This window comes from Apostichopus japonicus, chromosome 21, assembly GCF_037975245.1.
Source record: "Apostichopus japonicus isolate 1M-3 chromosome 21, ASM3797524v1, whole genome shotgun sequence".
Lineage (NCBI taxonomy): Eukaryota > Metazoa > Echinodermata > Holothuroidea > Aspidochirotida > Stichopodidae > Apostichopus > Apostichopus japonicus.
Window position 1 is genome coordinate 817,120 of NC_092581.1, and position 24,351 is coordinate 841,470.

At 39.4% G+C, this 24,351-nt stretch overlaps 2 protein-coding genes across 19 annotated transcripts in view; both read left to right on the top strand.

Annotated features, from left to right (window-relative positions):
- Nucleotides 1-24,351, top strand: part of LOC139962707 (uncharacterized) — a 49,051-nt gene that overhangs the window by 15,156 nt on the left and 9,544 nt on the right. For 2 of the 18 annotated variants that reach the window (XM_071962914.1, XM_071962925.1), the window contains exons 1-5: nucleotides 9,796-10,400; nucleotides 19,052-19,155; nucleotides 19,404-19,573; nucleotides 23,384-23,534; nucleotides 23,626-23,756. In XM_071962914.1, coding sequence (XP_071819015.1) covers nucleotides 23,514-23,534; nucleotides 23,626-23,756 — 152 coding nt within the window. In that variant the 5' untranslated portion in view covers nucleotides 9,796-10,400; nucleotides 19,052-19,155; nucleotides 19,404-19,573; nucleotides 23,384-23,513. The other 16 variants (XM_071962919.1, XM_071962916.1, XM_071962915.1 and 13 more) reach the window with 16 other exon arrangements.
- On the top strand, nucleotides 2,197-5,877 carry LOC139962708 (uncharacterized). Its single transcript, XM_071962928.1, has 2 exons — nucleotides 2,197-2,357; nucleotides 4,372-5,877. The coding sequence occupies exons 1-2, from the start codon at nucleotides 2,225-2,227 to the stop codon at nucleotides 5,079-5,081; spliced, it is 843 nt and encodes a 280-aa protein (XP_071819029.1). The 5' UTR covers nucleotides 2,197-2,224; the 3' UTR covers nucleotides 5,082-5,877.

The window sequence follows — 24,351 nt, forward strand, 5'->3', positions numbered from 1 at the left end:
AACTAAGTTGAGGTTAAACATTTTGAGGGGGCAAAAAAAAAAATCACATTTCAGTCTCAATAAGGAAAATATTGCCCGAGTGATCATTGTGAGGAAGCTCAACTTAATATTAACTGATAAAACGTACAAAAATGTGAGAGTGTGAAGTTTTAATCTTTGCAGGATCTTCCCTCGAAAGGCAGACTAAATTCTTTGCAACTGAGCTCCAGGTGCGTAATAATTGCGTTATCTCTCTCTTAAAATGATAGAATGTTAAAATGTGACAGCTTCTAGTTATAATTACTTGAACAGTAAAGTGTGTGTTTTTAAAAATTGGTTGATTGATTTTTTTTTGGCCGAGTCAGGTAGTTTCCTTCAAATGACCGATGTTAGTTTTGTTATGTTCAAACACTATTATCATGGAAAGCTTAAGAAAAGTTACAAAATTGGAAAGAAGAATTTGAAGATAGCTACAGAGTTGTAACAGATACGTCTAGAACCAGTATACTTATACTGACGCGAATGTAAACTCTTTACAGGGTGATGTTCACTACCAGTCTCTTTTGTCGAATTTGTAAGTAAACTTCAGTCACCGAAATATCCCTACAGCGAAAATGGTTATGGAACTAATTTGGTGTCAATCATGATGCTCACCCAATAGTATATATAATACAATAATTGATATATATTTTTTAATAATCTTCAGTGTTATTATATATTATATTGTACCGAGCAGCAGGTGTACACAACAATAAACCCTACGTGTGGGTTTCATACAAAGTGTAATAAGTCTGTCAACCAAGATTTTACTATCTTAATAACTGAGTATTTCACAACCACGGGGACATGACATTTTACCGGTTAGCTCCTTTTTGTCGGTAACAAAACCTAATCTTAAACGCAAATTCATCTTTTGAGTTTCGTTAACACAGTTTTGAGTTTCGTTAACGATAACACAGTTTGTCGACAAGCTTGTTTTTCTCTGTAATAGCGAACAGAGTGCCAGACAATAAAATTGTGATTTTTTGCCGATTTGAGTCTCTATGGAATTAAAAGTTGGAATTACGCCTGTCTTGATATGACTCTTATAGATACCATAAAATATCGACCGTCTGTAACGAAGTCGCATTATAAAGAGGAATTTGAATGGCGCCCGTTCTTGAGAGGGACGGGGAGGGACTCGATGGTTCGAAGCAGGGGCGTAGCGAGCGGGGGGGTGTGGGGGGTGTCACACCCCCCCCCCAATAATTTGGTCGCTGTCGGCAAATTTTGGGTCTGTCGGCAAAAGGAGAAAAGGTGAAGAGAGCGGAAGGGGAAGAAAGGAGGAAAGCTGAATAGAGAAAAGGAGAACGGGAGCTTCTTCCGTGCCAAATTTGACTTAAAATATGCACCAGATTGCATCTAAGGACGTTTCAAAACTGAAAAATTTCCAAAGGGTAGGGGTAGACCCCCTACCCTTAGACCCCTCCCCCATTTCAGTCACCACTTCCAGATCCGTCGGCAAATCAAATTTGACTTAAAATATGCACCAGATTGCATCTAAGGACGTTTCAAAACTAAAAATTTCCAAAGGGGAGGGGGAACCCCCTCCCCTTAGACCCCTCCCCCATTTCAGTCACCACTTCCAGATCCGTCGGCAAATCAAATTTGACTTATAATATGCACCAGATTGCATCTAAGGACGTTTCAAAACTAAAAAATTTCCAAAGGGGAACGGGACACCCCCTCCCCTTAGACCCCTCCCCCATTTCAGTCACCACTTCCAGATCCGTCGGCAAATCAAATTTGACTTAAAATATGCACCAGATTGCATCTAAGGACGTTTCAAAACTAAAAAATTTCCCTCCCCCATTTCAGTCACCACTTCCAGATCCGTCGGCAAATCAAATTCTCCACACCCCCCCAACAAAAACCCCTTCGCTACGCCCCTGGTTCGAAGTGGTTCGATGAGGGGAGTAAGATGCAAAACGTTTTTATGATTTGTGTATAGTTTGCTCGCTTGTTTTATCAAATGTTAGCCATTTGAAATAACAGTCCGTGTTAAGTCTAACAATACTGCATGGGTTAACGGAAATTTTTTTTTCATTTATGTCTTCAGTTCTGTCACATTGAGGGAAACTACTTTCACTCAATTCAAATGGGATATTTGCCATAATTTCAATGTATTATGTTATGTGACACGCTTCGATTGCATTTTTCCACTGAGAATTAGGCGAGAACTCTGTTATTGCAACTGTGAAATTTAATGACAGTCGGCTTGAAGTTGTTTCACTTGTATGCACCCGCCATCGCAGTTTACTGGCCTACTCGGAAAATTTTCAATGCGTTGCAAGAAGCAGAGTTCACTGAAAGCGCCCAAAGACTTGACAAAATTATTGGTAAGAATATAAAAAGATGATTGAAGTGATTTGATACCAAGACATGATTTGGTAGCCGTAAATATATTGTAACAGTGTTACCAAATTAGCCTAGGCAAGGTTAAGTTGGCCGAAGTTAGCCTAGACGGTAAACTTAGGCCCAGGATCTGTACCGGTCGTGTAAACCGAAGGCCAACACTAACCGATTGCAGTTTTAGAGTAGAATAAGTGTACTACATCATGAACATCACAAAGAAGAAGCAATGCCATGTCGGAAAATTCAACTTTTTTTTATTTCATTGCGAATTTATATCTTACCAAAGCCATAGATGGTACAATTTACAAAGTATAGGCTAGGCCTAATTATATCTTGCCTAGTACTAGTAGTACAGCATGGCTAGCCTAGTAAGGTGAGGCATATTTGTGTGGCCAACGTTGGGAGCACATGGGAACTTTTACTATATTGCCGGTTAAACAGACGTCATTTCCTGCAAAATTCCGTCATAATAACAAAAAGTAAACAATATGTTAACACAAACTAGAATACGCTTCACACAATGTAAGGCTTATTTTGATAGTTCCAGGTAACGGTAAGCCGGGCCTTGATAACGTTGAACCGAGCGTGAACAGGTAGGTCTTAACAAATAATCTCCAAAAGCGGATATTTGATAATAAGTTCCTTTTTTTAACTCTGAATATAACTATAACTTGGGATAATTAAAATGCACAGGCATAAATGCTGATCATAAATATAAACTACGGAGCCCACTCTTCTACGTCTGTAGGCTTCGGGAGATTAACTTAAACTCCCTGATACGTCTTTAGGAGACACTTAAACCCACAATTCTAAAATAACAAATTACGACGTGATGCACAGGGCACACGCTCTTCCCTTGAACCTGATTGGTCCAAATTTATAGCTAATCCCTCACCCAACTCTTGATTGGTTGAGTGCCAACCTGATATGCAGATGAGCATATGCAAATGGACACTCAACCAATTTGAACCAGTTTCGCTGTCTTCCAACCCCACAAACCGAATCATTTAAAACAAAACATCTGTATATGCTTCTACTGTAATAGCGGGTGATTCATAGCCCGCCACACCACAGAGCAAACCACCAAAACGCGAGCCATGTGTGACGTCATAATAACAATAAGTAAACAATATGTTAACACAAACTAGAATACGCTTCACACATGCATTGCACAACAATTTTTTCATATCTTTTTGTTCTGAGATTGTGGTAGCCTGATAATACTTTGAGAACCCCTGTAACAAATTTGTAAACATTGTAGGATCTTCAGTACCCATATAGAATAAAATACACTATGAAACTATCAAAATTTGCCTTCAGACGACCTTATTTTACATTTTTTGAGTACTTTTACATTACATGATTATGCACATTTGACCCCTGGTGACCCTAAATAACCTCCACCAAAAACGAACGGCTGCCTCTACTTAATGTGTTACTTCTACACAACAAATATGAGGTCTGCCCACGCTTCCTTTCTTGAGCTATTGCAAATGAAATTGTTTTTCCATAGCTGTACATGTGGAGTGATCACTCTTACTGTATGTACATGTATGTATTAGGTTTGATTGTGACTTTGTGTCAATTTGATCAAGGCATATATTGAGTGATTGCATAATCCTCAATCTAATGAAGTGACTTCTTGTACAGTACTTGATCTTGCATGGCTGCTCCAAATTAACCAGTTATTATTTGTTTTTTTCACACGTAGAAAAAACTTGTATGAGTTACTGTAACCATTCCGGTTGTTCTGGTTTCAATTTGAGCCAATAGATCACATTGGAGTAATGAGTAATCAACTTGTTTAATACAGCTTATCTTGAAACACATTGACTATCCTGATAGTTAGTTACATATGTCCATTGACCTTTCACTATATTCACATACAGCAACAACACATTCATACTGTTGCTGTCTTTTTCTTGCGGATATCCAAAGCTGTAGAGGCGACCTTTCACTTTATTCACGCACTGTAACACATTTGTTTTCCTGTTGCAGATATGGCGGAAGTTGCCATCAGACCATTCCATGTTTCAGATGGCAACTGCGTTCAAATGCGCTTAAGGTCAGCTTGGAGACTGGAAATTCCGAAACAGTTCAACCTGACTCAAGTTATAGCTGAACAACCAGCTGGTCATGCCATTGTCGTAGCCTGCGTTGCCGTTCTATATGCCATCATGGGAGACATTGGTATGTTGTGTATGGCCATACCAGGATTCTATATCGCCCTCTACTTTGTCGTCTTAATGGTGTTCCTCCTGAAGGCAGATGAGTTACTCCTGAGAGAGTTGGAAGACATTCCAAATAGTTATCAGAATGTCGAGAATAGCCAGTTTTGGGTTGCAGAGAGCAATGCAGAGGAGAAGGAAATTGTTGGAACAGTAGGACTGTTAAGGAAGAGTGATTCTTTAGCAGAAATTCGCCATTTAATGGTTGAAGATGGCCAAGAGAAAAAGTCTCATATCACGAAGAGTCTCCTCCATACAAGTATCAAGTTTGCGAGGGACAACAATTACACCGACATCGAAATATTGATATCGGCCATCCGAGAAGAGCACACCAAAGTCTTTACCGACGTTGGCTTAAAACTGAAGACTACATTCTATTTACCATCTAAACACCTGTATATTTTACCCATGCAAATTCTTCATGTGAAAGTTGAAGATCTGAACATGGAACTGATAACTGATGGTTCAAAACTGAACTGAAGGGTACATTACACTTTGTGAAACACCCATTTGGAAGTTGTTTTTTGACCCCTCGAAGAGAAAGGGAGAGATTATCATATAGAGGAAGCAGTTATCAAACATGCACTGGTCTCTATAAGCTTAGGAATGTTGCATTTAACATTCTCTGAGAATAAATATAAAGGAATTTTACCTCACCCAATCAGAATCCTTTGGAGGACTTTAAAGACTTGCTTCCTCTAGGATTTTCTGGCATATAAAACAATCTTCATTCAGTGACAACTGTCAGTGCAGTGGGCAGGTCAAGGGGTCAAAAGTGAAAACTCTGCAACCGAAAGGCAGGATTAATTCATACTAGACCATTTGATGGGAGAAATCTTTTGCTTGCTTTTCAAATATTTAAAGATCCAGTTGTTTGGACTTAGAGGTTTTTGTAAGACAGTTTCTCCACTGATCTTTGTCAAGCCGCTTGGGAACCTTGTCAGCGGGGAGGGATGCCAATAAAGTACTTTTCCAGCGATCACTCACCCTGAACCGAGCCGATCATAAATGTCTAATTGCATATCTAACTACTGATTACACCATTTTGGTTCCCAATGAATAAACTTCGTTTCTTACCTTTTTACTTCCCACTTCCTCCAAAGAACAGAAAATTAAAAGGCTCAGGTTGGACTTGAACCACAGACATGCATTCTGTGGGAATTGAACCCTAGACAAAGAGTTTGTCTTGCTCTTCAGGCACAGAGCACTAACCACTGCGCCACTGTATCTGTTGAGAAATAATATATATAATCAATATATTTTCAAAGCAGTCAAATCTAACCTTTGTTATTCATAAATGTTTTCCAGTTTTGTGTTGTTCCTCCGAAGTTGTATACTAAGCGATAGAAGTGTTCAATGTTTTAATCGTAATTTGTTCTTAAAAAATGGAACCAACCCACTCCTTCCCCTTAACACCCTCCTCTTAAAATCTTAGCAATTAATCACATATTATGAATAGTATAAATGGTATAGGCAGTGCTACACAATAAGAGAGAGAAATAAGCCTAATATAGGCATAATTTATTATATAATTAATTGCACAAAAAGGTAACACTGTGCTTTAAGAACAAAACCTCTACATGGATCACAGAAACAGTGAATTTCATTTAATACCTTCATTTATTTTTGGGGAATGGATTAAAAAATTCAGACAATTTATCTAAAAAATCTCAAATGTGACATTTTATCACAAAATTCCAGCAGTTTTTGCCAACAATTTTTGTATCTGGAAATGTTCATGTAGCTAGCTAAACAATGTTAGGCTGACATTTTTATATCCAGATTCTCCCCAAAAGTCCGGCCCCCTCAAAAAGTGTAAATTATTATCTTTAGCATGTCTGTCCCATGGATACGTCGGACCTACACCCCCGCCCCCCCCCTCGAGTTGATCATGACAGTATATAAATAATAAATGGTTATGAGTGCAATAGTGCAAATATTTCATGAGTTGAAAAATGTAATTTGTTCCATTCAACGAGGCGCAGCCGAGTTGAATGGAACAAATTACAACTTTCAACTCATGAAATATTTGCACTATTGCACGAATGGAAACCCTTCGTTATTTGTTTCATACAACACCTTCAAATTTGGATATAGTTGGATGTAAAATGCACTCATGCACAAGGGCGGCGGAACCGGGGGGCACAGGGGGCACGTGCCCCCCCAGGCCCCACTTTTCCTCAGGTTAAAAATGTGTCCTTTTTCTACATTAAAATTCTAAATAAAAAAAGAGATTACAAAGCGAAACCCTTGTCGAATGAAATATTTCGGGAAGTTTTAAATGTTTACTACCATAGGTATAGGAGCCCAATTTGATTTGGGGGGCTGTAACGACTTGCCCGAAAAATATAACCAAACATTTTCGCATGCTCTGCGCGCATCCAACACGTTAATGTGCATATCATATAGGTATGCGTTGGTTATTACATCGCATGCCATTAGCATACAATCATTTGCCGTGTTATTACCCTTCCATATTGGTTAGAATTATTGGGAAAATCGTTACAATAATAATGATCATTATAATATCAGTTTAACCATTAAAAAACATATATATTATTTTTCTTTCAGTAGGTGCCGAAAAATTCTCAGCATATTGCCCGAATTTTCACAAAATTTTTTGGTTGGGGGCTGCAGCCCCCCCTCCCGCGTCCTACGCCTATGTTTACTACCACAAGGCTTCTAACATTCTGATGAGTGCCATTATGCATATTCAACAGGCGCGTATCCAGGATTTTGTAACCCGGGGGGCGCGAATTACTATCTAAGCGGAGCGCCACCATCGGTTGGCGCGGAGCGTACAAGAAAATTTCTGGTTTTGATACCCCCCAGATCATCGGAAATGGCACTTCTCGGGCTTGAAAATGACCAACTAGATGTACACCCTTGCCTGAGAACCGCAGTATTTCCCAAAAGTTTTTTTTCCATTCATAACCTTTTTGAAGGTTATTTTTGGGGTTTTTTTTGTCACCAGTCACACATCATTTTCGACCTCATTGCATGTCCTATGGATCATTGCGTTTGTATGTGATTCTACGTCACGGCCCACAATATCCGAAAGCCCCACTTTTCAAGGTTTTAAGCCCATTATTTGTTGAGAATTTGAAAATTCACATTTCTCGTGAATAAAATCACTTCAGAACATACCCATAATGTTGCACAAAATTCAATCTATGAACCATCAATATAGAAAAACCTCCTTGAACCCCTAACAGACAGGTCAAAATTGCACGAGTAGAGGAAAGTATGATGAAGAATGTTGGTGAGAAATTTTGGAAAATTCCGACACAGTTAATTTATTGGTGTAGAAATATTAAAACCTCTTATAATGGCTATAATAAAACTGCGTTGAAGGAAATGAAAAATAGCAGATATTTCCGATACCAGGTATATCGAAACCGAACACTACACACATAGGCGTATGTCCCGTAGGAGGCGGGGGCTGCAGCCCCCCCCCCCCCCGCAACCAAATTTTCCCCATTTTTTTTTCTGGCACCTACTGAAAGAAAAATACATAGCAATGAATAGCTTAAAAATGATCTCCTTGGTAATTAAAATAAAGTTCTAAGCTTGGCCGATATTACTATTGTAAAAGAGAGTTTTGACATAAATGTATCTGTATGCTTTTTCTCCATCTACATAAGACATTTGGTTGTTTACATTAGCATCCGGCGGTATACTGTGCAACTTTCACGGACCGTACGGTAAACGGCGGCATGCGATGTAATAACCGATGCTTGCTTATATGATATTGGCATCGATATGTTGAACGCGCGCATCGCGCGCGAAAAAATTTGGCTTTTTTTTCGGGCAAGTCATTACAGCCCCCAAATCCAATTGGGCTCCTACGCCTTTGACTACACACATAGACAGTTTTTGGGGCTGTTCATCCTGGAACATGCATTTCAATGCTCACTGATATGATGTTATATCTGCTCTTTGCTTTACAAATTCGAAAAGGCGTGTAGCGAGTAATTTGCCAAGGGAGGGGCGAAGCCTGTAGGCAAACTATCTAAGCGAAGCGCCACCATGAGTTGGCGCGAAGCGTACAATAAAATTTTTGGCCGAAAATGCCTCCCAGATCGCTGGAAATGACACTCCCAGGCCTTGTAAGTTGCATCTAAGCATTGTCTATTTTGAAATTACTAGCGATGTCATAAAGAAAATTTGCTCGGGGGGGGGGGGGGAGGTCGCCCCTTCCCGAAATGCGTCATATTCCCCGACGACTCGGTCGAGTTCAAGACCAGCCACAGTTGGTTCCATATAGCACAATTGTACAATTGTTTAAGGCGTCCATACACACACACGCGTTATGATAGACCATATATAGTATTTATATAGATACATTAGTGAGAGAGGAAAAATAGAAACGTCAAAAATGGAGTTGTCGGTGTAAGGGGTAGAGTAAGGCGCACACCCCCTCCGTAATCCTTGATCTGTCACTGGCTACCCTGTGTATATAGTAGGGATCAGCGCTTTAACTATGACTGTTTCTCTTCCCGAGGTCTTGGCTATCTTCTACTCCCCCCCCCTTTTCTCCTTTTTCTCTTTTTTTTTCTTTTTCTTTTCCCTTCCTTCCTCTCCTCCTTTTCTTTTTTTCCCCCTCCTTTCCCTTTTTTCTTCTCTTTTTTTTCTCTCCTCTTTTCCTTACCCGGGGGGCGCGCGCCCCCAACGCGCCCCTGGATACGCACCTGTTCAATTTGCCAAGAAAATCCTAATGCATTTCCAAAAAAGCATTGCTATATTGCATTGTGACTCTGTAATAAGCAGAAGCCATTTATAGCCTACTATGAATAATAAGTATAGTTTTAATATCCCATAACCTACCCCATCCTTTCGTATTTTGACATATTTCAATTGCTTTCATGCATGTATCGATTGCGTACGTGTGCAGGGACTTGGACTTTATAATGATTTCACCTCATTTTGTCTCGAAAGAAAACTTGTTCTTTGTTTCCCAATTTGCACATTGGATATTGCAGTGCTAGTTTCGTTGAGGAGAGGAGGGGGGGGGGGGGCGTTGATGGTGCGATGTGTATACGCAAATAAGTTAATGCAATAACAATAAGAGTTATAAAGGGTACTAAATATCAGGCTGCATCAGTCCAATCGAATTTGTGCAAAGTGCCCTTCGACGTTGGTGCCCCCCCCCCCCCCCTCCAGAATAAAAGTGCTTCCGCCGCCCTTGCTCATGCAACAGATTGTTTTGAGCAGACAGGTTTCTCTGCTCTCTTACCATTGAAAAAAATGCTACCAAAAAAGTATAACACTTGGTTCTATTTCATAGAGTGCGATAGAGCGGATTTTGCATGCAATTGACCAATCAAATGGCCGGAATATAACAGGCCTACCTTCACGCCTAGGCTTAATGCCAGACCAACCCATTCGGGTAATGCTATATTGGTCATTAAAACAACTTTTGTGACGAGATTCGCAGCGAATTCAATAAATAATCTTGACCAACATATTTAATGACGTTAGGCCTATGTTATGAGACTATTTGAATTGTTTCGTTGTAAATGTAATTTCAAGTGGATATGCATCTAGCATGTCATTGTTAGTTTATCTTCGGTTATACGCACACGGTCGTGGTCAAAGGTTAAGTTAAGGAGCGCGAATTATGATCTGTAATATAAAGCTCACGAAAGTGCAGCCAGTTCGCTTCCTGACAGCCGTTGGCTAACAATTCATACGTAATTGTAATTTGTTGCCTAATCTGTATGGAGAGTAACTGCCAAATCATGTGAATGGCAGATATGTTCACCAGCTTGAAGGTTGTTCATTAGTTTTGTGGAGCAAGTTAGTACTTCACATTGTTTGAGTCAGCGAGCGAGAGAAATTAGGCTAGCCTATCATATAATAGTATCGCTAAGGCCAAACGATAGGCTAGCTCACGTAGGCACTGGCATCTATAGGCCTAGCAAGTTGGAATGCTAACCTAGGCTTAATACGATATTCACTAGACAATTTACGTAAGTAAATTAAGTCACTTAATATCTTCCGACAAAATACTAGACCTAGCTTGTTGGGCCTAATTACTTTATGGTTAAGGCTAGTACAGTTAGGGTAGGCCTAACTTAATTAATTGTCTTTAAATTCCTACCAGAGTAGCCTACCATAGCCTAGGCTATGCCATCTAGCACTTAACAGTAACAACTAACAGTAACACATCCTCAAGAAACTCGCAGCCGGACAAATTAGCTTAGGATGAAAGCTTTCTCCCTTTGCTTTTTTCCCCCTTTCATGACAGGCAAAACCGGCACCTGTTAGATATTTAATTATGTTTAGGGGTTGAAACCAACGTTTTTCAGGGGAGGAAAGAAAGACCGCTTGGCTGTGGAAAGAATTCATTTCAGTAGTGAAGCAACTGTATGCAGTATTAGTAAATGTATCTTGTGATTTAGGAGTAGAATTTGGTGAAAGAAAGGAACATATTTCAAAGAGACACTTGTAGTAAATGAAGAAACTGGTAAATGGGAAAACAACAATTTTAGGGGAGAAACCAAGGATGGCATACCTATAGGCTAAATTTTCTATATTATTTCATTCCGACAATAAATGCCATACAAGCAAACAACCCATTACCACTATGAATTCCACGCATGTAAATTACCCCATGTTTGCATTCAATCCTATGCAAAATAACCGGCCTATTCTCAAACACTTTTTATTTCCAATTACTGAACAGTTACACAAGTAAGGTACCTGGTCACATTTTCTATTTTCCTTCATACTATCACAACTTTCTTTAGCTTACTCTACAAAGAAAATATGCCATCAGAGCCTACAGAACAACAGTCTCCTCCTGAAAATAGTATGTTAGTTTCCTTAACCATGTTATTTTTCACCCTTAACATTACCTTTCTCCCTTAAATCTTTTCCTCAGTTATTCCACTTACAACATCTATTCTTTCCACATAGCCTAGCCGGAAGCAGGACACTTCGCCAAACTGCCATTTCGCCCAACCTTACCATTTTGCCCAACCAGCCTGGTCATTTCGCCCCAACCAGTCTGGTCATTTCGTCCAACCTTGATTAAATATGATATTTCAAAAGGAAACGTTCGGGAATATACAAACCGAATATTAAGGAAACTTAAGGATTGATCAGTGTGTTAGGGGTTAGGTTTGATAGTAAACATTCGAATATTAAGGAATATTAAGGAAACTTGAAGTCCTTTACTTTGTATAACTTTAGTAAGGAAACGTTCGGGAATTTTTAACGTTACAGGATACGAACCGAATATTAAGGAATCTTGAGGATGGATCAGTGTTTTAGGGGTTAGGTTTGATATAGTAAACGTTCGGGAATTGTTAACGTTACGGGATACGAACCGAGTATTAAGGAAACTTGGTTAAATTGTGGTTAAATTGTGGTTAAATCGTGGTTAAATTGATTACATATGTGATTACATATGTGGTTACATTGATAAAGTGGTTACATTGATTAAATATAGTAATTCAATATTACGGATGGGTTTTATATATATATTTTTCAATTTAATAAGGAAACGTTCGGGAATTGGTTGTCAGTAGGATGGATCAGTGTTTTAGGGGTTAGGTTCATAGGTTTTTATGAAGACCGATTCCCCTGTGTTTGTATAATAATATAACTTCCATTGTATGCGTAAACGCCTAAAGTAGTGTAATCCTCCCATTATACCCGAAATAACTGCTCAGACTCCGATTGATATCGAGCAGACCTCACTTTTTTATTTACCTATTACGAAGTAACCTAACCCAAAATAAATCAAATTGAACTAGTGGAATAGAAAAAGTAATATTATTCTGACTGAATATTAGAAAAAAATAAGGTTGGGCGAAATGACTATGATGGTTGGGCGAAATGACCATGCTGGTTGGGCGAAATGACTATGATGGTTGGGCGAAATGACCATGCTGGTTGGGCGAAATGACCAGGCTGGTTGGGCGAAATGACCAGGCTGGTTGGGCGAAATGGCAGTTGGGCGAAATGGTTGTTGGGCGAAGTGACTAGAAAGCGCCTAGCCAATATGCCTCCCATGAAAAACCTTAGTTATCTCCCATGAAAACGTACTTGACTCACCTATGATGTAGGGGAGGTACAGTAAGTTACTCAACTTTCTAGTGGGAGGAAAATAATGTTCTTAGGGGAGGGAACAAATGGCCCCAGGCTAGGCCTACCACCAAATGAAAATGGGAAAAGCTAGGTTAGCCTACCAAAGCGGAGGCTAGATAGAGATGAGGACGAACTAGCCTATCCTAGGCTTCTTATACAAGCAATTGTACTTTGTAAAATGAAATTCTCAAGCAATTAGGCCTAGCTCTGTGGTCTAATTGATGTTGGTGATGGTTCAAGTATGGAGAAAACTCTCCATGCAAGCTGATGTTACCTAGTGTAGGCAACTAAATTGATATGTACTAGCATTATTTTGACCTGAAGCTAGGCTTAACAGTATTGGTCCAACTCTCGGCATATCTTTATCAGATCATAGACTTGTTTTGATGCCTAAGGCATGATTTTATGGTCGGCAGAACTGTTTCACTGAAACTTTGATTATTATTAAACCAAATTCAAACTTTGATAAGTCGACCTCTCATTGTTGAGTAATTGTCTTTAATTTGGTTTTTAATTTGAAAACATTGATTGAAAGTTGTGAGGAACACAACTCATGGTAAACACATATTAAGAGTGTTGAGAGATAAGTACAATATATAGTATCTCTGTCCTTGTTGATATAGAATATTATTACACAGGTGCTAGAAGTCATGGAAGCACATGAGGGTTTACCATGAATATACCAATATGTTGTTGGTACTTGTGTAAGGCTGAAAAGCCAGTTTTCATCTTTGCAAAGTGTACATGTTGTAGCTTATGTGTCGGTCCTTATATCAGTTATCACTTATATGACAAGAACAATGTTTATTTCAGAAATTTTTCAATTTTCCAGTTCTTCACGAATGTGCTTGCCAAGTTTGTTTAAACTAGTACATGCTCACAAAATTGTTTGGCTGATGAAATGTTCTCAAAATTGTATTGCATTCATTTCTTACTTGACCATTATAGTGAGCAATGTGCATCAAAGGAAGGTTTGGCATTTTATGAAGTACTCCATAGGTTTGATAGCAATGTCTAGTAAGGTTCATTAATGAGTCATATTGCAAGTATGAAAAATAAACAGGCACTTAGTAACAAAAAGAGGTACAGTTTATTCATGTTTGTAAACATTCATCGGAAAGGTATCTGCATACGCAAACTGGAAGATGATCTTATGTAAAACTACTAAAAAAAAACTACTAAAATTTATTTCACACCATAGGTATACATGTTATAGAGGGTATTTGAATAAAAATCAAACTGTTCTGAGTTCCTTTACACAGGCTAATATAATACGCTCACTATTTGTATACACTAGTTCACCATAATGTTCCCGTGAAAGTTCACTTGAAAAGTTCACTTGAATGATCACTTGAATTGGTTCACTTGAAGGTTCACTTGAATTGGTTCACTTGATTGTTCACTTGAATATTCGCTTGATTAAAAATATATAGAGTCCAACACTAACACTCAAAAAAACCCCACCAGTGATCCTGTAGAAAGAGGTGAAAACAAAGTCAACAAAGTCAACACTAACAAAACTCCCCTTTCTTCTTTTCAAAAACAAAAGGATCAACTGGTGAGACACTAATGTAAATCACTATGACACTGTAAGTTTCCAATCTGTAAGATGTCCATGAGACTCTTGCAAGACGCACCATGCTTTGTCATACAATTGGAAATCTGATCACTGCTCTCAATCCAACTAACTCTAGAAAGTTCTCCTTTGTGCAACATCTCCTTGATACTCCCTATCTCTACCCTCAGACGCTTTTCACTCACAACTTTGGTAGAGTGAATGTTCTCAAACAAAGATTTATTGTCCGTGCACACATCAATGGGTATCATGTTTTTCTTGGGTTTGTTGAAAATCACCTCTGACAAAAGATAACCAAGGCAAAACGCTGAATCCAGGCCATCCGCCATTGATAGCGCCTCTGCTGCTAAAGTGCTTCTTACAACTCTTCTAATCTTTCCAGATCGCCATGCTAACGGACAAGAAATGTTGTCTTTTCCCTTTAGTAACACTATATGACCACCAGCACTGGACACTCCATCTTGTAAGTTTGCATATGATGCATCACAGTACACAACTAACCTCAGTTGTTCTTGGTCACCAAGATTAGGGAATAGGATATGACTTTGCTTCATCTTTATCTTTTTGATCACTTTGTTAGCCTGTAATAAGTCTTTCACCTTCGGTTCCTTTGTTGTAGTACTGAGTTCCAGGGCATCATAACTTATATCAGGTCTGGTTTGATTGGATGCCCACTGCACCTGACCAATGGCACCTCTTAATTGTGTGACTTCACTTTGTTTTAGTAGAAATTCCTTTTGTGCCACTCTAGCTGCTGGAACTGGGATCTCTGTTATGGATTCTATGTAGGAATTTTGTGTCAGCACAATGCCATCTACATCATGGGCAATCTCTAGTCCAATGTATCGAAAAGCTCCCTCTGCTTCTTTGCCTATTTTGAAAGCAGACTTTATCTTATCTACCACAATTTTCTTAAAGTCTTCTGTTCCAGCCCATAGAAAATCATCCACATGCATTATGAGCATACCACTAAGTTTGTCGCCATGATGCCAGTAAAATAATGCCAAGTCTACTTCTGAACGGGAACATCCAAGTTTATTAAGTTCATCTCGAACGCTGAAATACCAGTTTCTAGAAGCATCATTTAAACCATAAACACACTTCCTTAATTTCCACACTTTGCCATGAGCATTCGCCTCTTTAGGTGGTCTTAAAAACATCTCACGGTTGATCTCATTACCTTGTAGAAAAGCAGCTTTGATATCAATGGAATGACATCTCCAGGAGTGTGTGGATGCAAGTGCAAGGAAAACCTTTAAAGTCTCTTTTGAAACTGTTGGAGAGTCAGCTTGTACACATTTTTGCTCCTCAAAACCACGTGCCACAAGTCTGGCTTTAGCAATCTTCTTACCATCAACTGACTTCTCTGTTATCACCCATCTAGTTGAGATTGCCGGCTGTCCACAGTCCTCTATTTCTTTATAAACCTGAAATTTCGTCCAATTTGTTAGCTCCTCATTTTTAGCCAGTTTAACTTCTGCCTCTTCATGCCTGTGAACTGGTATAAAAACTACATTAGCCTCTTCCCTGGAGCTAGAAATGTCTGGCTCATTTGAACTGTCTTCTATTACCTTCCAGTCTTCCACATCATTTTCAAAATCAAGTTCTTGAATATCTGAACCATCTTTATTCTTCACATAAAACCAGTTACGGTATTTTCCAGTGGCCTTTCCTGATCTCCTTACAACCTCACATTCAATCCATGTGTCTTTACCTGTTGGTAAGTATGTGATATTCTGTTTCACCTTTGGTAGTGTTTGAACAGAGTGTATTCTGTTCCTCTGGTAAACTTGATGTTGATTTCTGTTAGCATCTCTTTCCTCATTATCATCTCCTGTAACAGTTTGAGGAATGTCAACATTATCATCTTCCTCCACTGTTGGATGAACAGGCATGTCTTCAACTTCACTCTTTGATTCATGTTGGGAACCAACATCATTCCCTTCATTGGGTAACTCATGCCTGAGATCACTTTCAGATGATCTGTTGAACTCTTCACCAACTCTTGTTAATCTGCAGGGATGCACCCTTACATATACACTACCATGGCGAACAAATACCACCTTACCATCTTGTCCCAAGACTTTACCTGGTCCTCTCCATTTGGTACTACCATCTCGCTTGTAAAACACCTTATCACCAGGTTGGTACACTTCACCAGAGCTTCTTATCTTATGTCGGAGTGCCCGTCTGATTTTCTCTGAGGCTTCAGCTTGAATAAATGCTTTACGGCTTGAATGAAGCACATTTAAATGCTTTGCAAAGATTTCACTCACTGTAGTGCCATGTAAAGCTGGAGCTTTGTCAGTCAGTACAGACGGTAGATTGGGATTTCTACCGAACACCAGCTGATAGGGACTATATCCGTACACCATCTGCAATGAGTTTTTTGCATTCACAGCCCACACAAGAGCAAGTTCTATATCCATGTTGGGGTAGTCCTCCAAGATCTTCTCAACACAATTATCAACAACAGCATGATTTCTCTCACAAAGGCCATTTTGCCAAGGACTGTATCCTGCAGTATTCCATATCTCGATATTTAGGTTTTCAGCCATGTCTCTGAATTCTTCATTGGCAAATTCTCCACCATTATCTGAGAGAAACTTTTTGGGTGCACACATACCACTTCCAATCCATAGTTTCATCACCTTCTCAATAATCACCTTTGGGGTCTTGTGACGAATAACACCAGCAACACTAAAACGTGTTGCGACATCAATAATATGTAGAAAGTATATGCCACTCTTCCACTCTTTGAGATCTAATGCCACCACTTCATTAAACTCTTTGGCCAAAGGTAGACCAACAACAGGCCTTGGTGGTGTCTTCTTGTATTGCTTGCAGACTTCACACTTAGAGACAACATCATCAACTAAATCCAAAGTTGTCTTGTCAGACACGTCAGCATCTTCCAACAGGTATTTTAGCTTCTGTGCAGTCGGGTGAGCAAACTGCTTGTGCAGCTTTTCAATTCTTTTTCTGTTTTCTTCTGTACTCCTCTCATCTACTGACAGTAAAGCTTCAACTGTATCACCAATGGGCATGGTAGTTTCAACTATGGGGACGCAGTAATGCCCAGATGAGGTACACTGTAATTCAACTGTTTCTCCAAAGATTGTGGCGCAATCATTCTCCAAATCAAGTTTCACTTTAGCTTTCTTCATTGCTGGTTTACCAAGGAGGAGGGGAATATCACTGTCTACAACATCTGTGGTTATTTGGCATTTAACTCCTGCAATTTCACAGGGAATGGTGACTTTTTCTATGGACTTCAAGCGCTTCCCACCACCAAATTTGAATACCGTGTCACTCTTACTTCTCATCACTCTGGCCTGTTTCTCTTCATCAAGCATATCCAGATAACATGTCATCCAAGACTGACCAGCCACGGTAGAACTACATGCACTATCAAGGATGGCAGCACCCACAGCCTCATTCATTAGAACTTCTGTCTCTATTTGTTTATTACCCGTAAACAAAACAGCCTCTTCGTCCTTAACATCTGCCTTAAACACCCTCTTCTGCATATTTTCATAAGAATCAGGACAATCTTTCAGCAGATGTCTGATTGACTCACAGCTACTGCACTTTAATGGATAACCATCAGGGCCAATAGGGTTAAGGTGTTTTGCAGTGCCCCTCATATTTCGCCCACCTCCTCTACTGCCTCGACCTCTTCCAGAAGTGTTTGGTCTCTCATAATTTGGAGCACCTGACTGTCTGTAACCATATCTTCCACGCCCTGTTCCTCTATAGCCCCCTCTTCCAGTGAAGAAAGCTGTCTCTTGTGTTGTAAGGAATGTTGGCTCTGTCTTGACAGCCACTCCTTGTTTGGCCTCAGGTGGAGGCATTGATTGTTGCCCAAAGAATTTCTTCAAGGAGTTCTGCATTTGCTCAAACATCTTATCAGGTTCTTTATAGTCCACTGCAGTAAGCACCAATTGTCGGTCTTTGTGCTCTAATTGAGCACTCTCAAGAAGTTTGAATGCGAGGACTGGTTTGGGTAGCTCCATCTTGTATTTCTTTGTTTTATTGTACAACTTCTCAAATTCTGTCACAAATTCCTCCATTGTTGTCTCTGTCTGTCTCCTGTAACGGTCAAATGAGGTATAAGCCTCATATGCAGCTGATAGCTCATCCTTCTTAAAAACATTGTCCATGAATTTGATAAGAGTGGAAACACCAGTTTCCTTCTTCAAATCCTCCAGATCAATTTCGTTAAACACTTTATCTCTGATAGATTTAGCTCCTTCTTCTGGTAATGATAGAGCTACGGCTAAGCCATGCTTCTCTTTCTTAAGGTCGGTAACTTCTTGCCATGCTTTAACTTCTTCAATCCATCTTGAATATGGTTTTGCTTCACTAAAGACTGGTGGGGTCTTATAATTCGCCATTGTGTTTATTTCAGCAACCTCGCTCTGCTACCATGTTATAGAGGGTATTTGAATAAAAATCAAACTGTTCTGAGTTCCTTTACACAGGCTAATATAATACGCTCACTATTTGTATACACTAGTTCACCATAATGTTCCCGTGAAAGTTCACTTGAAAAGTTCACTTGAATGATCACTTGAATTGGTTCACTTGAAGGTTCACTTGAATTGGTTCACTTGATTGTTCACTTGAATATTCGCTTGATTAAAAATATATAGAGTCCAACACTAACACTCAAAAAAACCCCACCAGTGATCCTGTAGAAAGAGGTGAAAACAAAGTCAACAAAGTCAACACTAACATACATATATACATATTGCTTTTATATTTGTCTTTACAGCATTGCATTGGCCACACTGATTCACAAGAAGATTCCATGAACTGTGACTGTAACATCCTGCTGGAGGTCTGAGACATTGAAGATTCTGTAATGCTTCCGTTTGGGTATGCAGTTTACTATAGTTATATAAGCTCTGGTATTCGTTTCGTTTATTTCTGCCATTAAACCACAATAATATTCATTTGTTTATACATAGTTATATATATCAATGAGGCAGTCAGGGGTGTTTAGGTAGTCAGGGGGAGGGAGGGGAGGAAGGGAGGGAGTGTATAAAAATGAGTCTAGTTGCAATGTCTACAGTATCTGCTTTCCAATATATGAAATCTTCTTATCTTTTACAATACTGTCCCAGGTGAAAGAAGAAGATGAAGAAAAGTGTGAGTCTTGGATGTCTTTAATGAAGCTGGATCAGGTTTAGAACAAGTGGTTGAAAGATCATAAACTCCACCAAAATGAGAAGATCCTTCAAGCCTGTCCTCTACAGAGAGATCTGGAAGGTGATTACCAGAAATTGGAGAAAAAGTAAGATTCAAGGGAAACATCAGTGTGAGCCAGTATCATGAACATCAGTCTTGTCCTCTCAACAGTTGATTGTTGTCAAGATTAGTGCTAAATGTACGAGACACGGTACCTTAGCCTGTTGGAACCAGTCGGTATTTGGTGTGGTCTGTTTTTGTGCTAAATGTATGAGACACGGTGCCTTAGCCTATTGAAAAAAGTCGGTAATTGGTGTGGTGTGTTTTTGTGCATTGTATGAGACACGGTGCCTTAGCCTGATAATAATAATAAGCAAATATTTATAGAGCGCTTTATGCAAAGGCCTCAAAGTGCTTAAACAAGTACACAAATATGCAAGTCAAATCACTGTAAATTTTTGGAATAAATGAGTTTTTAAGAGACGCTTAAAACAGTCAACCGATGGTGCATTGCGAATTGAAGATGGTAGATTGTTCCAGAGATGAGGTGCAGCAGAGATGAAGGCTCTTTCTCCATAAAACTTTGTGTTTGGGGTATGGCTGGTGGCAAGAAGACACTTTGTAGACGAGCGAAGTTGGTGAAATAGAGTTCTTATGGAACCAGTCGGTATTTGGTGTGATCTGTTTTTGTGCTAAATGTACATGACACAGTGCCTTAGTCTGTTGGAACCAGTCGGTATTTGGTGTGGTCTGTTTTTGTGCTAATTGTACGAGACACAGTGCCTTAGACCCTAGGTTCTCAACCTTTTTCTATCCAGGGACCCCTTGAGATAAACTGAAATGTTTGGAGGACCCCCGGACAGGCCTGGGGAGGGGTATAAGGGGAGGGGGTGTCGCCCTCCCCTTTTGAATTTTTTTCAATATTTGAGGGTTAGATGCGAAATGGTGCATTATTTTGTGACTTTTGAAGTAAATTTATGTTCAAGAATTTATGTTTAGAAATGCATTTTTTCTGGGCCTGGAATGCAGTTTTCTTAGACCTGCAAGTATTGCTATAGGCATAGGCCTACTTGGAAATTCTTACTTTCAAATTACATATTTCCCAATTAAATTTTAATTTGGAAGCGATGAGTTGTCAGATACAAACTGGTTGATTCTGCATGAGGTCAGGAGAATTATGGGTTTACTTTGTCAGAGATAGCTGCAAATGGCACCGTTTTTTTTGGGTCAAATCCAAGTTAGTTATTACTTTTCCTCCACCAAATTTCAACTCAGTCATCAATTATGTACCACCAGTCTTTTTTTACCATACTAGTCTTCCCCCTGGAACCAACCCGCCCATATAGTCCTGCGGGACTAGGTGGGCATAGGCAAAAATCTAATTTGATCTGTGCTACTGCCTTTCATCTTTGTTACATCGAAATGAAAAATTGTAAGTGTATAGTCTTGGAAATTACCAAAGTGGGCTAATATTGAACTCCAGTCCTCGTTCAGTGCATTGCTCAATAGCTTCCTTGTGATTCTGTAATCAAAGTCTTTATTCTTGAGACTTAAAAACGCATAATGAATATAACAAACGGAACTCTAAGAAAACATTGGAAAAAATAATATAGCCAACTGAATGAAAGAAACCTAGCTCTTGGATTCCAGTCCTATTCTGCTCAAGAGTCAGTGGCTCCCTTGAGCCTGTACATCAGAGACCATGCAGTTTTTGTACGTTTGGCTTCACCTTTGTTACGGCCATCCGTAAGTCATTATGAATTGTGAGTTTGCTCCGGAACTTAGTTTTCATGTGCACAACGGCACTGAAAGTAGATTCTGCCAAGTATGTAGTTGCGAAAGGGATTATTGCTTTCTCCAAAGCGATCTTCGTTAAATTTGGCGCTATCAATGCTCCTTCAGCAATCCAGAATTTAGCATAGCCATGCCTTTCAAAATATCTTTTTTTGCTGATCGAGAATTGAATTTCGATGAGTTCCTCCGCATCAGGAACATCTTCAAGTTTGGCACTAAACGGGTCGAGCACAAAACTATATTCATCTGCATCGGCAATATCTTCAAATCGTTCCAACATCTCAATTCGAAGAGCATTCAAGTGTGTCATTATAACAGTCTTCATTTCTGGTGTTAGTGATCTGTCTATGAAAAGTTCCAACAACTCCTGGAACATACTGTAGTCATCCCTTTGTATCTTGTCACTCCAGAGTGAGAGTTTCCGGGTAAAAGCTTCTCTGAGCATTTCAAGAACGCTGACCCGCAGTTCGAATAACCGCGCAAGCGTTCTTCCCCTTGAGAGCCACCTCACTTCTGTACAGTGAGAAACTATATTACTTGTTTTCATCGGGAACTCACGATTCAACATTTATCGACTTCTGACAATACGGTCTGATCATCAGGGTCCGACGTATTGACCGCTAGCCTAGCCTAGATTTCTAGAGGCATACATTATCATACTTCTTCCTTCGACTATATCTCTCATTCCATTTTTCATGAACCTCTTCGGCTTTCGCGGACCCTTATTTTTTCGCGGACCCCTTTGCCCTCACAGACCCCCAAATAAGTTTCACGGACCCCCTAGGGGTCCGCGGACCCCAGGTTGAGTAACCTGGCCTTCGACTGTTGGAACCAGTTGGTATTTGGTGTGTTCTTGTTTTTGTGCTAAATGTACGAGACACGGTGCTTTAGACTGTTGGAACCAGTCGGTATTTGGTGTGTTCTTGTTTTAGTGCTAATTGTACGAGACACGGTGCTTTAGCCTGTTGGAACCAGTCGGTATTTGGTGTGGTCTGTTTTTGTGCTTAATGTACGAGACACGGTGCTTTAGCCTGTTGGAACCAGTCGGTATTTGGTGTGTTCTTGTTTTTGTGCTAAATGTACAAGACACGGTGCCTTAGACTGTTGGAACCAGTCGGTATTTGATGTGTTTTTTTTTTGTGCTAAATGTACGAGACACGGTGCCTTAGACTGTTGGAACCAGTCGGTATTTGGTGTGTTCTTGTTTTTGTGCTAAATATACGAGACATGGTGCCTTAGACTGTTGGAACCAGTCGGTATTTGATGTGTTTTTTTTTTGTGCTAAACTACTATTCTTACAGAAAGGCTGAACAAGTTCCATGATATAGTTTGAACAGAGTTACACATTCCACTCATTCTAAGCAACCATGACAACATCAAAATGAAGCTAATTGGTGTCTTAGTTTAGTGACATGAGATGCTAATTAATGTAGTCTGTTTTTGTGCTAAATTATTGAGACATGGTGCCTTAGTTTATTGGTATTAGTTTTTAATTAGTGTTGTCTGTTTTGTGCCAAATGTAGGAGACATTGTGCCTTAGCCTGTTTGAACCAGTCGGTATTTGGTGTTGCCTGGTTTTGTGCTAAATGTATAAGACCTCAGCCTTAGCCTATTGGAACCAGTCGATAATTGGAACCAGTCGGTATTTGGTGTGGTGTGTTTGTATTAAATTGATAAGTTCTGCCTTAGTTTATTGATATGAGTTGCTAATTAGTGTGGTCTGTTTTGTGCTAAATTAATGAGACCCGTTGCCTTAGTTTATTGGAATGAATTTGTAAAAACGTATTTTGGTTGTGTTAAATTGATGATTGTTGCCTTAGTTTGTTGGAAAGAGTTGCCAATTAGTGTGGTCTGGGTTGTGGAAAATTAATAAGACATTGTACAGTACCTAGTTTGATGGAACGAGTTGGTATTTAGTGAGGTCTTTCTTGAGAGTTCTTCAAGCCAGTGTCCAATAACTTTGATCTGGCCATATAATTCCATTTCTTTCACAAATTGCCCCTCTAAAAGAGTTTGTCTCACGGCTGACAGTTTGGTTGTTAAAAGGGTTTGACTTTTTTACTTTTGTTGTTACTTTGAAGAAAAGTGACTAATTTGTTTTGTATTCCTCTCCTTTCATCAGAGATCTGTGGCCTATGTTGCTCAACAAGCTTGGATCCAAAATGATACTGTGAGAGGAAACGTTCTGTTTAAGAAAGATCTCAACTCTGCCAAATACGAGAAGATCCTTCAAGCCTGTCCTCTACAGATAGATGTGGAAGTGTTATCTGGAGGTGATTTAATAGAAATTGGAGAAAAATTAAGTTTCAAGGGAAACATCATTGTGAGCCAGAATCATTAACATCAGTCTTGTCCTCTCAACAGTTGATTGTTGTCAAGATCAGTGCTAAATGTAGGAGACACAATGCCTTAGCCTGTTGGAACCAGTCGGTATTTGGTGTTGTCTGTTTTTGTGCTAAACCTACGAGACACGGTGCCTTAGCCTGTTGGAACCAGTAGGTATTTGGTGTGGTCTGTTTCGTGATAAATTAAAGAGACATTGTGCCTTAGATTGGTGGAATGAGTAGCTAATTAGTGGGTCTGTTTGTGCTTAATTGAAGAGGAGTGCTGTGATAATTTGTTGGTAATTAGTGTGGTGTGTTTGTATTAAATTTATAAGTTTTGCCTTAGTTTATTGATATGAGTTGCTAACTACTGTGGTCTGTTTTGTGCTAAATTAATGAGACCCGGTGCCTTAGTTTATTGGAATGAATTTGTAAAAACGTATTTTGGTTGTGTTAAATTGATGATTGTTGCCTTAGTTTGTTGGAAAGAGTTGCCAATTAGTGTGGTCTGGGTTGTGGTAAATTAAAAAGACAGTTGATTGTTGTCAAGATCAGAAAACTCAAAGATGAGCTGATTTGATGGAAAAATACCAGCTAAGCTGGAAAGCTGCAATATATTACAGTCAAGGTTAGACAAAAGAAAGAAAGGTTCCTAAAAATGTAATATATAGTTACTTATGTTTCCACCAGTAAAGTTTCAATCACAGCCTAAACTTTGTTGGAATTAGTTGCTAATTAGTGTTTAATGTTTTGTGCTAAATGTACG